Genomic DNA, 16,360 nt, shown 5'->3' with positions numbered 1-16,360 from the left:
TATGCTTGCTCAATTCGAAAGACAGTTTTTGGGTTTAGTCATATTACGGCATATTATGCAATTCTCATTCTAACGTTGTATTCGGATGAGCTGCTAGGTAATTACTGATTTATGTCCGAAAAACCTTAGTTCAATGAAAAAAAGGCTCAAATCAGTGGTGAACTCATGCCCGTTTACACCAATAGCACCTGGAAAGCCCCTCATCAGCATTACATAGCCCAAGAGAATACGCATATTCTATTATCATTATCATTCATTATATTGAATATTGCAACCAAATAATTTATTGCTCAAATAGCTTCAGAATGTCCCAATATGTATCTATATCTTATGTTCACTCGTCGGTATCATTAGGAAGTGGTAAGGGGGGGGGGGGGGTGAAGGGCCCCCCAGAAGGGACATTTTCGCGGTTTTCCAAACATATCTCGTTTTAGATTTAAAATTTCGAAAAAAAAAGGTCGAAATTAAGTTGTAAAGCGTGTTGCTTCTAATAAGACCAGAAGCATACAGGGAGTATTTAAAAGTAAGGCTTTTTAACAATAGGTAGAACTGGTCAAAATGAAGCGTTTCACCAAAAACCACCCATAATATAAACTTCGAAAGTACAAAAAATTGAAAATTATTACTGAAATAGATCTTAATAGGTACGAACCTAGATCATTTGTTATCTAAATTACTAATAGAAAAGCATTCAATGGGAAAAAACTTATCTCAACAACTGACTCAACAACACAGTTTCGTTTAGGATATTGACCCGTTCGATTTTTACGTGGGAATGAAAATAGAAACTTGGGATTGCCGAATTTTTCTCATCATTTAGTTACTTTAACCATTTTATGAAATGGCTCATTTCGATACCAACTGACAGAAAAAGACTTAGGACACAAGTGTAGAAAAATAGGAGTATTAGTTCAAAATTATTTACAAATTTTTTAGCCATGGTCATCACAATTTTCTTCTTCGAACCCTCCAACAATCGTCGTAAAAATGGGGTGAAATAGGGAAACAATAATAGCACTTTAGCAACAAAAGCACTTTCAATAAACTGTCTCAATTTTGTACGCTGTTTTCATCCCAAATCGCATGATACAAAAATTCTTCAAGTGACCTTATGCCATATGTTTATGCTTTGTTTCGTTTTTCCAGTCCCGTACTTGAAATTTAATGAATTTTTTCGGAATTCTAGGGGTTGTAGCTCATCCCGCTCATCCGTCTTGAATATTTTATATAGACAATTTTTGGTGAAATGACTTATTTTGATGACTCCGACCTTCTGGTAAAAAAAGCCACATCTTTGAAAACACCCTGTATATACAGAACCAGAGCTGTGTAGACGCATTGTGCTTAGTGCAGCAAACAATTAATTCACAGACTAATCAAGAAGTTCGAAATTGCTCTTTTCTCCGAGTTCGAAATTCTTGCTTGGTGATTTACGTAAAATAGACTGAAATACATAATAACAAATATGGGTTTTAATTTGAAAGTTATTTATTGATTTTCGACGAGCTTTTGAAACGACCCTCCCCAGCGGAAATATTCAAAAGTTGTGACCTCTTCCGCGTTTTCATCATAAGAATCACAACAACAGCTGCTCAGGTACACAACATCAGTTTTAATATCTAATCAGACTGTAAGACATCATCAATTATTCATCAATCTGAAGATTGAAACCAGAAACTGAAAAGTTTTCCAGCATTCAATTTTCTCTAACAAAGAATAAATGTACGATCTTGAAGCAAAACAACCTACTTAACGCGCTTATAACTTTCGTCACAAGGTGGCTGCAAGATTAATTGGCAGGACAACTTAAATTATCTCGATGTTTTCATATCGATGAATTCCTGAAATTTACCACCCCTAATTAACTGACGACTGACACTGTCTCAGATGCATTGAACTCTATGTTCCCATAGAGTTCAATGCTCAGATGACAGTGACATGTGGTTAGAAAACTAACCTCAAAAAATTATCGAACGGAAGTTTATAAACAATAAACAAATTTATGTTCCTTATACGAAAATTAAATGGATACTATTCCAATGTATACTCATTGAAGAAGTATTCGAGGTAGTTGTTTTGTTCTCATATGTAATGGAATTAGTATTAAATATTCAGCACTAATGAAAGTTGAAATGGAAGATTTGCACGAGGAAGACGCAACTGTTTGTGATTCGGTGGTAAGTTTATACAAAAATACAAACTGGTCACTAATAATTGTCTTTTAGAATTCATTAGTGGAAGGATGCAGATTACCTGTGCATATGAAAGGGACCGACGATTGGCGTAAGCTATCAAACTCACAATACAAGTATTTCATTTTTATGCTATAAATCTTTCAGCCTTAGCGGAACTTATAAGTATAAAAGAAATATTGGGAACAAAATGTTATTATGTACATTATGTAGATTGTGAGTATAAAAAAAAATTTCAATAGATCAACTGGTGGATTCACCCGTCCAAACTTTTAGTTAATAAGAGATTAGACGAATGGGTGACGGAAGAATACTTAGATACTAGAAAGGTTCATTTCCCAAGAAGAGATGGGACTAGTAATACTGGTGTATCAACACCCAAGAAAATACATTTTGGAGAAGTAAATTCCAGGTAGGTTTGTCCTGCTATGAGGATTTGAAAAAAAATCGACAATACAACATATAAATCATTTTGTTTATAGAAGTGTGCAATTGAGAGTATTATTTGTGACATTTTTTCAAAATTTGGCATAAAAGCTACATATTCAATTCAATAATTCTGCAGCTATTGAAAATCTAAATTATGTTGGTAATGGCCTATTCAGTAAGATTTTCAATTGAGGAGTTTAGGTTTTGAGAGTTTTAGGTTGAGAATAAACACACCACAGACCAATTAAACAAAAGCTTATGCTCTGACTGAAGATGTCTTGAATTTTGTAGTGTTGTTTATGAGGAAATAATTGTATTAATTTTGAATGCTGAATCTTCGCTTTGAATTTGACTATTTCTTCAATTCAAATACTTCTCTAGGTTATTGGGCATTGTAACAAATGGTCGAAATAATTGATTGGCGCAGGCCAAACCTCCAAGCGTGTTTAAGAACGCATGTGTGCAACCTATAGCACAGAGTTGGCAAAGATCATGATATTTATATGAATATCATAATATCGTATATATATCTGATATACATAAAAAAAAACATTCATTAAACACAAAATAATAGACTTTTGTTTTGGTAGAAACAAAATCAAACTTAAATTCGAAATAACAAAAAAGAAAATTTAGAAAAAATATTTTTTCTAAATATATCATACAAAACTTGTCTTTTGACATATATATTTTTTAAGAAGGGCAAAATCAGGCCAGAGGTATATCGTCTTCATCATCATTGTCATCACTTTTAGAGGAGATCCAGTCCGAGCTTTTGGCTTTTTTATCGTTATTTTAATTTAAATATTTAAGAATAAATACTAGTTTACTTACCTTTTCATTGCTCGGACAATTTCTCCATTTGGATTGAATTAGCCCAAAACTGGAAAAAAAATTTCTAAACCAGCTTTAATCACGAAACGCACTGTTGACACATTTTAATTTTACGCAAATTATCAAGAATTTTTTCCTCCAGGAGGCCAACCCTGCAATAGCAACCTATGTTTTTGACAATTTGTTAGAGTGCCCTATATTTTTTTTTCAAGTTTGAAAGTGCAGAAATTGTTACTGATCTTTTTTGACCAGATATTAAGCTCTGTTTAGACGTTCAAGGCCTATTTCAGTAATTCCTGAATGGAGTATTATGCAAATTCCCTTTTGATATTTGATTAGTCCTATCCATATGATCTGAAGATTTCAGAAATGAAGGCAGCTACATTCTTCATTCACCTCCAAATAATATATACTATAGTCATATATTACTGGAAAACCACATCCTCATTTCAATAAGATTAGCATGAATTAACTGCATTACTCTCCATATACTGCATGAATATTTTGTGGGAGTGTTCTAATCTACTATATTTCTGTGTTGGTTTGAATTTTTTTCATGTTTTTTATCAATATTTCTTTGATACAATAATCACGTCAGATATGGTATAAGTTGTTATTCAAATTAGCCTACTTCTAATAACATTTTTGTATTCTCCACTTAATTTAATTATGATATATTTGAATGCCTCATTGCCCAAATCTCAAGGTTTTGGAGATATTAATAAATATTTCTCAAATTTTACTTAAAAATAGTCTTGACTTTCTACTGACAAAAATTACAGATTCGAAAATTGTGCTATCTTTAGAGAATACTCTCTAGAGTCTAGATTGTACTTGTTGTCTTAGTCAATCAGAATGTTCCTTGAGAAGCTCAAGATTGAGTGTAACTAAGAGCGATAGTTCGTAACAAAAAAGTAATTTTTTTATATAAAACACCCTATTTTAATTTAATGAACCATTAGTTGGGACTCAAACATCTCCATCTAACAATGTTTCACCCAAAACACCTAAATCTTAAAGATTTTAGAAAAGTTATTAATCACATCGAATTTGAGACAAATTAAATAATATCTCCAGAAATGGCAGGAAGACCTGGGTCGTTAGCCCTTTGAAACATTGGTTCAATAAATTTCATTACTACTATTTACTATCACCAGAACATCAAGGTTTGGACATGGGATAACCCGTAATTCAAATTTTGTGGAGAACTCAAAAATATAATAAAGTATAGGGTGTCCCATTCAAAATAATAAATGTTGGCTCAGCTTCCGGTAGTACCCGGTAGTAGTATCAGTACCAGTACCAGCGAGAAGAGAGTATTTTTAGTTGAATAGATCCCAGCCATTCATTATTTGAATTTTGCAGAAAAAATCTCATTTAGTGGTCACTGTGGAACACCTTGTATAATTGCCATAAATTCTTGTAAAATAAAATAAATGTTCATATTTAAAAAGCAATAATTAATGGGGAATGCTCCTCAATTTGGGTTATCACAGCATATGCAAGTTTAAACTGAATAATTATGAATTTCATTCATGAATTGTTCAAATGCACCGCGGAAACTATTCAAAATCATTCTTCAAATATCAGGTGTTAAAATTTAAATCGCTTCGTTTCTAGTTTACGTTTTGGCAACAGCGCCTACTAGAAAATAAGAAAAACAATGGCTTGTTTATAAAATAGCAGCTGTTGTTTTACAGCCATCATAAGGCGCGTACTCACTGGCGAGCCTCAATAGCAACCGGTCATAAAAATACCATAAAATTTTACGACCTCCCTCGTTCGTCGCAAACAGCCATCTTTGCCTATCTCATCAAGATAATGTATTTGTTGCCCTGTATCATCAACGCATATTTCAGTCGATGTTGCCAACTTGTGCAATAGAAACGAAACGCTTTGAATTTTAAATATCCATTTTCATTTTTAAGTACTTAAATTAATTTTTGTGGGAAACGGTTGAAATGGTGATTTCGAAATGTGACGTTTCAAAGATATTTCATAAAAATACATAATTTTCGTCAGAAGGAGTATTCCCTATTGAGTGAGATGAAAGAACTTAGGAAATTTGACTGAAATTTCGAATCAGTAGGGAGTTAATGGTGTATCAGGGTCATTTGAGATATCTTACAGACCTTCCAGTCCAATACCGGCGCCAAGTCAGGAAATTCTTAACGGAAACGCAGTATTGGCTGCAGCTTTACAAAAAAAAATTAATAGTAGAAAACGGAAAGTTCCAACAACAGAAAATGAAGATTCTTTGGAAGCACCAGCACCTCCAGTACCAGGACCTAGGCAATCTGGCAGTATGGTGGCGCATCATGACGATGTCGTTACAAGAATGAAAAACGTTAATATGATTGAACTTGGAAGGCATAGAATAAAGCCTTGGTATTTTGCTCCTTATCCTCAGGTGATTAAGCATTGTGGGTTAGGACGATTTTTTATGTAGACTCGTAAAAGAAGATTTAATACTGGATACCAAAAATTCAACTAACAGCTCTGAAATACCAATTCAATCAAAACATAATTATGCTTTCGATGCATGACAGGATTCAAGTCTCACTATTGGTACCTCAGTAGAGATAAATCTCTTTCTTGAGTCATTGAGGCAAAGTTGAGCAATTTTAGGTAGAACGAAAATATGTGGAAAATCACGGTAATTGTGATTATCTGTATATCTGTAGATCGACGATTTTCTATCCAGGGTGTTCGATGAGTGACTGTACAAACTTATATGACAACAACAAGAGAAACCGAAATCCCACTTATAAATGTTGGGTAACTCATTACAGAGATACAGTATGAAGAAAATTTCGTTCCCATAACTTCGATGGATTCTATTTGAATTTTGTTCACTTGTTAACTGTTTTCTTTAAATTGAATTCATTAGCATCAATCTGAAATTCCAGGCCCAAACTCAGAAAACATTCCTTTGTGAGGGCCGAAAAATTAATAGCCTGTGTGTATTCCTTGGTACCTGTCATAATTTATCTGATTGAACATGAAATTACCTGTCAAATGAGCTACTTGACAATGTTGCCGCACTATTTTATGCGAGGATAAAGTGGGCACATTCAGGTTTTTCAAGATGAACTAGCATCATATTTTAATCTTTGAAGGAATATTTTTTAGATGTTATATTCGGAACGTGAAATAATTTTTAGATGGTCGGAGAAATTTTAGAAAAATTTCAAAGAGGTTTTCAGTATGTGCACTTTGTCATGGCTCATTTACTTTGAGACGATGGTACCTGATGAAATTTGTCACCGAATGAAAGTCGACCATTATAGTTTTGTTCATGCACAACTTTCAACACCCTCACGTGAAAAATTATAATGTGTGAAACACTGCGCTTCAGATACGATCATATTATGATCTTAAGTGGGTATGTTATTATTACGTTTCTACTGAAGTCGAATAAATTCGATAAAATGTTCCAATTCAAAGAAGGATTTCAGATAACGCAATTTCATCAATGTTATGAATGTGCAACCATTCACACATTCTAATTTTTCACGTGAGGGGGGTTGAAAGTTGTGCATGAGCAAAACTGTAATGGTCGACTTTCATTCGGAATTGAAAATTTCTGCACGCCTGTAAAGAAGATACAAAGACCTTGCCAAAAAAGTACCACATATGACCCACTTTCCCTACTCAAAAAATTCAGAGGGTTGATGGGGATGGCACAGGATGCAACAAAAATACTTCAAAAATGCATAAGAATTTGATAAAAGTGCAACAAAAATTGACCTGTTTCAGGATTTTGTTGCCAAATATTTTTCTTCTGAGAAAATGAATTTGTTCCATAATTTTGACGCGCACTGTATATAAACTGATTGAAAGGATTCCTCATCTAGTTATTTGCATGGAAACGACAGGAGATCAGTTTTTAAAGATATTAATTTTTTTCATGGAAGAAAATATTCAATTGCTTGAGAAGAGTTAATGCTGGTTATCTTCTTTGGCTAGAGGTTGACAGTTACTACAGTTATGGAATTAAAAAAAAAACAAAGATGATTGCATTTGGTGCAGTGGTAGGAAATGGGTATCTCTCAAAGAAATTAATGGAAGTCAAAATAATTAAAGAGAATTCTAAGACAAGGGAAACTTCAACAATTGACACTGGCTCATATTTATGGCTGTTTATTCGGAATATAATAATATATTTATTGATCTCTCAAGATCTTGAGACATTCACAATGTATAGGGCAAGTCAAATGAAAAATTAATTTTCTGGAACTTATTCTACGACGATATTCATCGAAAATCGTCAACATTGCGTCCCCTAAAATAAAGTCCTCAAATTCCACCACCTTTTTGGGTTTCCCAATAGAAAAAAAAATTGTCATCCTCTTAATTCACAATCTTTCTGATCGTGGAAACATTCAGCTGAAATATAAGTCGTTTAGATTCAGATAAAACATATTGTAAATTTATTTACATTGAATATGTTCTGATTTCTGATATATTGTAGATTTTATGACATCACCTACATTTCATGAGTAGGTACCAACATAACTGCCAATTCACAATGATAATGGTAATGTTAAAAGCGAGCTACGATGTTAACGCTTAAATAATAATAAATTCAAGAAATATTTATCATTATCATTAACATTGATGTGAACAGTATCGTAGTAGCTTTATTATTTATTATTATTTAGGCGTTTACATTGTAGCTCAACTTTAACATTACCATAACCATTAACATCATTGTGATGAATTGGCAGTTACTCCTTTCTAGTTACAAAAATTATTTCATGGCTTTTATAAAAGTGAATGTAGTAATGAATATTTATGAATTTATTTTATTGAAAACAGTTAAAGGTTGTACAAAATTCAAATAAAATTCATAGAAAACTATTGAAGCTAATCGGATTTAGGGTGCCCTTGTTGAGTTATACTTGTCATATAAATTTTTACACTCTCTGAATACCCTTTTTTCGAATGTTCTTGAAACAAAATGGCTTAAATGAAATTACGAATATTTCACAATTTAACATTGGAATTTACATTTCAGTGGAAATATCGAATTCCGCAATTTTGCCCTAACAAATACTAATTATGAGACTCGAATTATAGCCCCCCCTACATTTTTCATCATAAAAACACAAATTATCAATATTTAGGTCTGATCTTAGAAAAATCTGAAAGGGATTGTCGGTCAAATAATGAAGATTTATGTTTTTGTGTCTCCAAAAGTTGTATTATTATTCTAGAGTTTCCTTTCTTTCAGGAGATGGTAAATCTTCCATGTATATACATATGTGAATTTTGTTTGAAATATAAAAAGAGTCGAAAGTGTCTGGAGAGACATCTAGTGAAATGCAATTTGAAACATCCACCTGGCAATGAGATATACCGAAAAGAAGGTGTTTCTTTCTTCGAGATAGACGGCAGAAAAAATAAACAATATGCCCAAAATTTATGCTTGCTAGCTAAACTTTTTTTGGACCATAAAACTCTTTATTATGATACAGATCCATTTCTTTTTTATGTTATGACTGTGTTTGATAATAGAGGTTTCCATATCGTGGGATACTTTTCGAAGGAAAAAGAATCAACGGAGGATTATAATGTGGCTTGTATACTAACAATGCCTCCTTATCAAAGGAAGGGATATGGAAAATTGTTAATCGAGTTCAGTAGGTTTTTCTACATCTATTTATTAGAATGAGTCAATACGAAATTTCATTATCACTATGTTATCTTATATTTATATATTTTTTCAGGTTATGAACTGTCCAAGTTTGAGGGAAAAACGGGTTCTCCTGAAAAGCCACTCTCTGATTTAGGTTTATTGTCTTATAGAAGCTACTGGGCGCAAACTATTTTAGAAATACTGATTACCATGAACCCTGTAGGAGAAAATGAGAAACCTCAAATTACAATTAAGTAAGTTTCAGAGAACACCAAGACATAAGTATTCTTATACCTATAGCTGGAGTCATGGGCTGGACTTTAATATGGTGATTTAGTTTGTGAAATTTTTATACATGCAGTTTGGTACCAGTCCCAACTTCGGCAAGCTCGTAGTCAAAGAGATATTAATTTCTTCAAAGGTCTAAAAAAATGAATAAAAAAAAATAAAAAAGAAACAAAAAAAGTCTTATCTGAATGTGGTCCTATATAAAAAGTTTCATCATAACATTCTTACATGATGTTTTTATTTCCAGTGAAATTTGTGAATTAACCAGTATCAAAAAAGAAGATGTGATATCTACACTGCAAAATTTAAATTTAATAAATTATTATAAGGGACAATACATAATTGCTCTAAACAAAGATATAATTGATAGTCATAGGAAGGCGATGGAAAGTAGGAAAATTAGAATTGATCCTAAATGTTTGCATTGGACACCGAAGGATTGGGGTAAAAGAGCGAAATGGTGAAATGTGATTGTTAATTTGTGTTAAACAACAATAAAACCATAAAATTTCACTTTTAATTGGTGTTTTATTCTGTTTTTTGATTAAACTTTTCTGGAAACACGTTATAAAAGAATAGAAAAATTGCTTGGAATAATCGTTCAAGTAAGTTAATCTCACTCTTACAGAAAACATCATGTTTTTTCACTTTTTATTTTCGAGTTAAATTCCCAAAAAGTTGCGTTCAGTTAAAACTTCCTCACAACCGAACGGTTGCGCCGAAAAGGATGAAATGTCGAGATTTTTCACTAGAAAGGTTGCTCTTTTAGATTTTAGTATTTATCGCGTTCAAATCTACTATGATTTTTCTGATTGATTCCTGACCCGAAAGTTAAATAATGGACAAATTAAAAATGTGATATTCTGGTAAACATTGTAAGATATCCGAAAGTTTGTTGAGCAAATATAGGTTTTCGAATGCGCTGAATCTATTGCGAGCAATTTCGAAAGCCTATCTCCTTTCGTTTAGATTTTCATCTGGAAATGGTATTTTTCAAAAATTGCAAATTTCAATCTGCGATATCTCCTTTTATATTCGTCTGATCAAATTGGGATTTCCAGTTATATAACCAGCGTTGCCTAGGCTTCCACCCTAGTACAAAAACTCGATTTCGAAAATCTCGATTTTTCGGGTCCAAAATGAGCAAGGGGTTAGTAGATCCCCCTAAAATGACCTAATTGCTACTCTGTCTGAAAATCAGGATGTTCTATTGCTGTCATAGGATAAGGCGTGCATAGAATTTGCTTTGATGATTCCAGAAAATCAAACAGTTCATCATTCCATAGAGAATTGTATTCTACAGAGGTCTGCGAATTCAACTCGAAAATGAAAAGTGAAAAAATTTAAAAAATTATTTTCCCCAAAACAGGGATAGATATTTAAATTTTTTTTATGAAAATATATAGGTTAGGTTAGGTTAGGTGAATCTATAGCCACCAGTTCAAGAATCCTATCTCCCTCCGTTCAGATTTTTATCTTGGAAAAGGCATTTTTCTAAAATTGCAAATATCGCTGTAGAATTCGTCAAGACCGAACGATTGCGCCGAGATGGATAAACTTCTCAGATTTATTAAAAGAATAATTGCTCTTTCAGAATATGTATCACTTTTAGATCTACGATAATAATCCTGGAAGAAAAACCACTCGAAAGCTGACTTTCAAAAAATTCCCAAAAAGTTGGGTTCATTTAAAATTTCCTCAAGACCGAACGGTTGTGCCGAGATAGATGAACTTCTCAGATTTATTACTAAAAGAATTGCTCTATCAGAATATGAATCACATTCAGATCTACAATAATTATAATGAAAGAAAAACTACTCGAAAGCTGATCTTCGAAAATTCCCAAAAAGTTGGGTTCAGTTAAGACTTCCTGAAGACCTAACGATTGCGCCGAACTGGATGAAATGTCGAGATTTTTCACTAGAAAGGTATTGCTCTTTTAGATTTCAGTATATATCGCGTTCAAATCTTCAATGAGTTTTCTGATTGAATTCCTAACCCGGAAGTTGAATAATGGACAAATTAAAAATATGATTTTCTGGTAAACATTGTAAGATATCCGAAAGTTTGGTGAGCAAATATAGGTTTCCGAATGCGCTGAATCTATTGCGAGCAATTTCGAAAGCCTATCTCTTTTCGTTTAGATTTTTATCTGGAAATGGTATTTTTCAAAAATTGCAAATTTCAATCTGCGATATCTCCTTTTATATTCGTCTGATCAAATTGGGATTTCCAGTTATAGACGCTGATTATAAATCAGCGTTGCCTAGTCTTCCACCCTAGTACATAAACTTGATTTCGAAAATCTTGATTTTTCGGGTCAAAAATGAGCAAGGGGTTAGTAGACCCTCCTAAATGACCTAATTGCTACTCTGTCTGAAAATCAGGATGGTCTATTACTGTCATAGGATAAGGAGTGCATAGAATTTGTTTCGATGATTCTAGAAAATCAAACAGTTCATCATTCCATACCCTAATAGCACAAAGTAGTCCTATGGACATCCATAGGACGTCCTCTTCGGACATTACGGACATCCATGGGACGTCCATTTCTGGTACAATGGACGTTCTATGGACATCCGAGGGACGTACAAATGTCACAACTTTGAACCGAATTCGGACGTCCATCGCGGACGTCCAATGGATATCCCGTTGGGACCATCATTAGCTATCTCAACGGTACAACGGTGTTCATTGATATACATGTATGTATTATTTGGTTCATATTACGGACTCCTAGTGAATATCCGGTAAGGACATTCAAAAGATGTCCCTACCGGATATCCACTAGGTGTCCGTGATGGACGTTATACGGACCATGTAACTTATACATGTTATTTGGTCCATATTACGTCCCTTACGGACTCCTTGTGAATATCCAGTATGGACATTCAAAAGATGTCCCTACCGGATATGCAATAGGTGTCCGTCATGGACGTTATACGGACCATGTAATATATACATGTTATTTGGTCCATATTACGTCCATTACGGACTCCTAGTGAATATCCGGTATGGACATTCAAAAGATGTCCCTACCGGATATCCAATAGGTGTCCGTCATGGACGTTATACGGACCATGTAATATATACATATTATTTGGTCCATATTACGTCCATTACGGACTCCTAGTGAATATCAGGTGAGGACATTCAAAAGATGTCCCTACCGGATATCCACTGGGTGTACGTGATGGACGTTATACGGACCATGTAATATATATGTATAAGTTATATGGTCCTTAATATGTTCATCACGGACACCTAATGGATATCCAGTAAGGACATATTTTTGACATTGCCTGTATTGAGTCGGTCAGGGACTATTTTGGAACTATATGATACGGACATATGTCATATAGTCCGTATTATGTCCATCACGGTCATCCAATGGATATCCGATACGGACATTGTACATAAATTGGACTAACAATGGATATCCATCTTGGACGTCCTAAAACTGTCCGGAAACGGACGTCCAAAGGACATACAAATCAAGTCCATGGACGTTCCGACGTTAAATGGACATGAATTGTACGTCCCATGGACGTTGTGTGCTATTAGGGTAGAGAATTGTATTCTAGAGAGGTCTGCGAATTCAACTCGAAAATGAAAAGTGAAAAAATAAAAAAAAATATTTTCTCCAAAACAGGGCTAGATATTTAATTTTTTTTTTATGAAAATATGATGTACGATTATTATCCTGGAAGAAAAACCACTCGAAAGCTGACCCAAAAAGTTGGGTTCAGTTAAAACTTCCTCAAGACCGAACGGTTGCGCCGAGATAGATGAACTTCTCAGATTTATTACTAGAAAAATTGCTCTATCAGAATATGAATCACATTCAGATCTACAATAATTATAATGGAGGAAAAACCACCCGAAAGCTGATCTTCGAAAAATTCCCAAAAAGTTGGGTTCAGTTAAAACTTCCTCAAGACCGAACGGTTGCGCCGAGATGGGTGCGGTCTTGACAAAAAGTTAAGTTAATCTTTTTTTTTGTATCCTTTCGAAGGACACTTTCGACTTCGTTTTTTTTTTCAAAAAACTCGTCGAAGATCAAAATGTGATACATATTCTCAGAGAGCACTCCTTCAAGCAATGAATTTCGTGATTTCATCGACCATCCAACGAATAGTGTGTTATTTTCAGATGAGAATGAATAGGTATGTACCATAATCGCACCTTCTAATTTTAAATAATTCCGTTTAAGTAATATGGAATAAATAGCCATTCGCATCGAAATTTTCCAAGAAATGAGTTACAATTAAACATATTTTTGTCCATCAATCATCTTCTCCACCTCATTAGGGCACTCATCAACTTTGTTACTGAAATAGTTCAGAGTATTAGCATGGAGTATTGCTGAATACCCAAAGGTATTAGTGAACCCGATTATGCACCTACCTGATCCGCTCTTAGTCCACAATGTTTATAACCGAACGAAAACCTATATTATATTTTATTATCATCAACTGCCTCTCTACAAATTGAAAAGATTATGGAAGGATCGTAAATACCAAAACTGTCATGAAAAATAATACATTTCAGATCGATAGCGTAATGATAAAATAACCAGATTCTCCAGAAGCCATTAATGTTGAGAGTAATGCATTTCGAGACTCTCCCAGCATTCTGATACAATTTCGATATCTCGATTTCAAAGCATATTCATATTACGAATTCCTGAAAATTATGCTGTGATTTGAAATCATGTGTAATTTGATCGAAAATAAACTCAAATAATTTTTCGAAAGTTGGCTGCTAGATGAATAAATTGCTTCTTGAAATATACACTATCATATGAAAGATATCTTTCTAATTGCACTTAACAATTCCTCAACATTAAAAACGCTAGATTGCTTTCGAAAAATTAAGTTTATCCATACTTCAACATTCATGTCATAGTTTTGCATTTTCAGGTTCGAAATGATCTGAAATTAATTATAGGATATTTATGCTCAAAAACAGAGAGGTGTTCAAAATCGATGAGAAATCATCCCCAATTTCTGAAGAGCAGAAAGATCTATTGCGTCAATGTTTTTTAGTTGAAGCTTAAATGAATGAAAACTGAAATGGTGCGGGAAGACATTTCTGAAAATTCATAAAGTGACGACTAGCTTCATTGAGAATCTATACTGAGATGTGTGTAATTTTTTATAATTTTTACGTTTTAGTTTTTTTAATATTAATTATATTATATACTGATAATAATATAATATATTAAGAATATGAAGAAAAAGTCCTTTTCCCCCACAATCTTTATTTGATAACAACTAGTTTCGAGATTTTCAAATTTGACCCATCTTCAAGTCTAAGCTATAAGTAACATCAAATCAAAACACAAGGATAATAAATTAAGGTAAAGAACACTTACATATAAGCTGCAATGGTCAGGTAATCGAAAACAAATCTTTGGTCATCCCAAGTTCAGAGAAACTAGGCAGATAGTATAATAAGAATAACAAGATGGACGAAAAATACGATTCATTATAACATTCCTGAATTTAAACAATGAAGCGAAATCTAATTGAAAAACAAAATAACAAGATAACTCACGACGGGAATGTGTTTTTTTCAGAACAACGAGAGATAAAGGAATCTACTACTAGCAACACAAATTTAAAAAAATGAAAAAACTTTCATATGGAAATTAACAATCGGCTCTCAAGTAATAGGTCCGTTCAAAGTACCTGATGAGGAATAGACTGGAGTGAAATCTAAACCAATATGTTTATTTAAAATATTTTTCCCATTTTTACAAGACTTACAGATCTCCAAATGTTCTAAATTATCCAACAAGAGACCTTTCTCAGCCTAGTGAAATATTTTAAGATTAGTGTCTTGGTCAAATGTATGGTTAAAATCAACAAGATATTAGCAAAATGAGAAAAACCCGTCGAACCCGGATAAGACATAGGATGTTGTAATGAGTCACACAAATAAATGTGGAATAATTTCTTAGGAATCTCTGAAACGTAAGAATTTTTGGTCATTTCCTACAGAGAAATTTCAAAATTGGAAACGAATCGCTTGAAAGCTACCAGTATTTCTAGATGCGTTGCTTCAAAGAGTGAAATCGCTCAAAAGGATTAATATTCCACGCTATGGTTCATATCTATGTATTTACGTACCTAATTTTTTATTGAAAAAATTTCAAATTTTCATCTCAGATATGCAGACACGCCATAAACCGAGGCAGAAACGTATATACCTATGTTTTGGGCTTGTTATGTTATTTTCAGTAAAATATACTCAGAGCTGTCAAAAAAATATTTTAATTTTTCATGTTTGTTATCAACACGAAGAATGTTCACGACGTAATGAAACTGATAAGTACTTGACGAACATGTCGTAAAGGGCGGAACCAAGAGCGTGTTATAATAATAACAGAAAGAATTATCATCCCAAGATGTAAATAGAAAGAGATAGGATTCAGAGACAAATGAATAAAATAATTAAAATACAGGAAAGTGCCTCATTTAGTAAAAAAAGCTTGGATAGCTATTAGAGATGGTAGGGATAAAGCAATGAACGCCCGCTGAGGTAGCTACTTGCCACCTTAGGGTGAGTTTTTAAGTAGATACCTTACCTGCATAACGTCAGTAGTGTCAGTACCGAGCAGAGAGTTGGTTTTATAAAATATTCGAACTTTAACGTGTTCCGTGTTCCTAAATTTTATTTCTTGATTGAGTTCAAACCCCGTTTAGAAAATTGACGAGTGAATCTAAATAGTGGCAGAAGCATCCAGTAAAGTGCAACATGCTGAAATACAGGAGGAGAATATAGGTAAGTTTGTTTATTTGATTTTTTTGAATCACGTAGTTATAATTCAATTATTGTAAATTTTTTCTTGGCGTGAATTTATATTTTAGGTGCTATGCTTTAGTTCCTTAAAATATGAGTAAGATATTTTCATATTACTCGAAATAATTTTTAGTAGTTTTCAGGGTGAATGTTATATAACTAATAGTTA

General features: G+C 33.3%; 1 protein-coding gene across 3 annotated transcripts; it reads left to right on the top strand.

The window, feature by feature from the left end:
- Positions 1-1,928: 1,928 nt before the first annotated feature.
- LOC123310145 (histone acetyltransferase Tip60) lies at positions 1,929-9,904 on the top strand. 3 transcript variants are annotated; one of them, XM_044893547.1, is made up of 8 exons: positions 1,929-2,174; positions 2,226-2,283; positions 2,340-2,408; positions 2,469-2,604; positions 5,586-5,865; positions 8,692-9,100; positions 9,188-9,350; positions 9,632-9,904. In XM_044893547.1, exons 1-8 carry the CDS (start codon positions 2,121-2,123, stop codon positions 9,846-9,848), a joined length of 1,386 nt encoding a protein of 461 aa, XP_044749482.1. In that variant the 5' UTR covers positions 1,929-2,120; the 3' UTR covers positions 9,849-9,904. The 3 variants fall into 3 exon arrangements, with proteins under 3 accessions (XP_044749482.1, XP_044749481.1, XP_044749480.1); XM_044893546.1 differs by having other exon boundaries at positions 1,929-2,177; positions 8,695-9,100; XM_044893545.1 differs by having other exon boundaries at positions 1,929-2,177.
- Positions 9,905-16,360: the final 6,456 nt, after the last annotated feature.

This window comes from Coccinella septempunctata, chromosome 3, assembly GCF_907165205.1.
Source record: "Coccinella septempunctata chromosome 3, icCocSept1.1, whole genome shotgun sequence".
Taxonomy (NCBI): domain Eukaryota; kingdom Metazoa; phylum Arthropoda; class Insecta; order Coleoptera; family Coccinellidae; genus Coccinella; species Coccinella septempunctata.
Note: the sequence above shows the minus strand (reverse complement) of the source record. Positions and strands in the feature narration are given on the sequence as shown.

Coding starts and splice junctions, on each gene's coding strand:
- LOC123310145 (XM_044893545.1), top strand. CDS start 2,121: ATGAAAGTTGAAATGGAAGATTTGCACGAGGAAGACGCAACTGTTTGT. Junction 2,284..2,339: donor GAAAGGGACCGACGATTGGC/GTAAGCTATCAA, acceptor TAAATCTTTCAG/CCTTAGCGGAACTTATAAGT. Junction 2,409..2,468: donor TTATGTACATTATGTAGATT/GTGAGTATAAAA, acceptor CCAAACTTTTAG/TTAATAAGAGATTAGACGAA.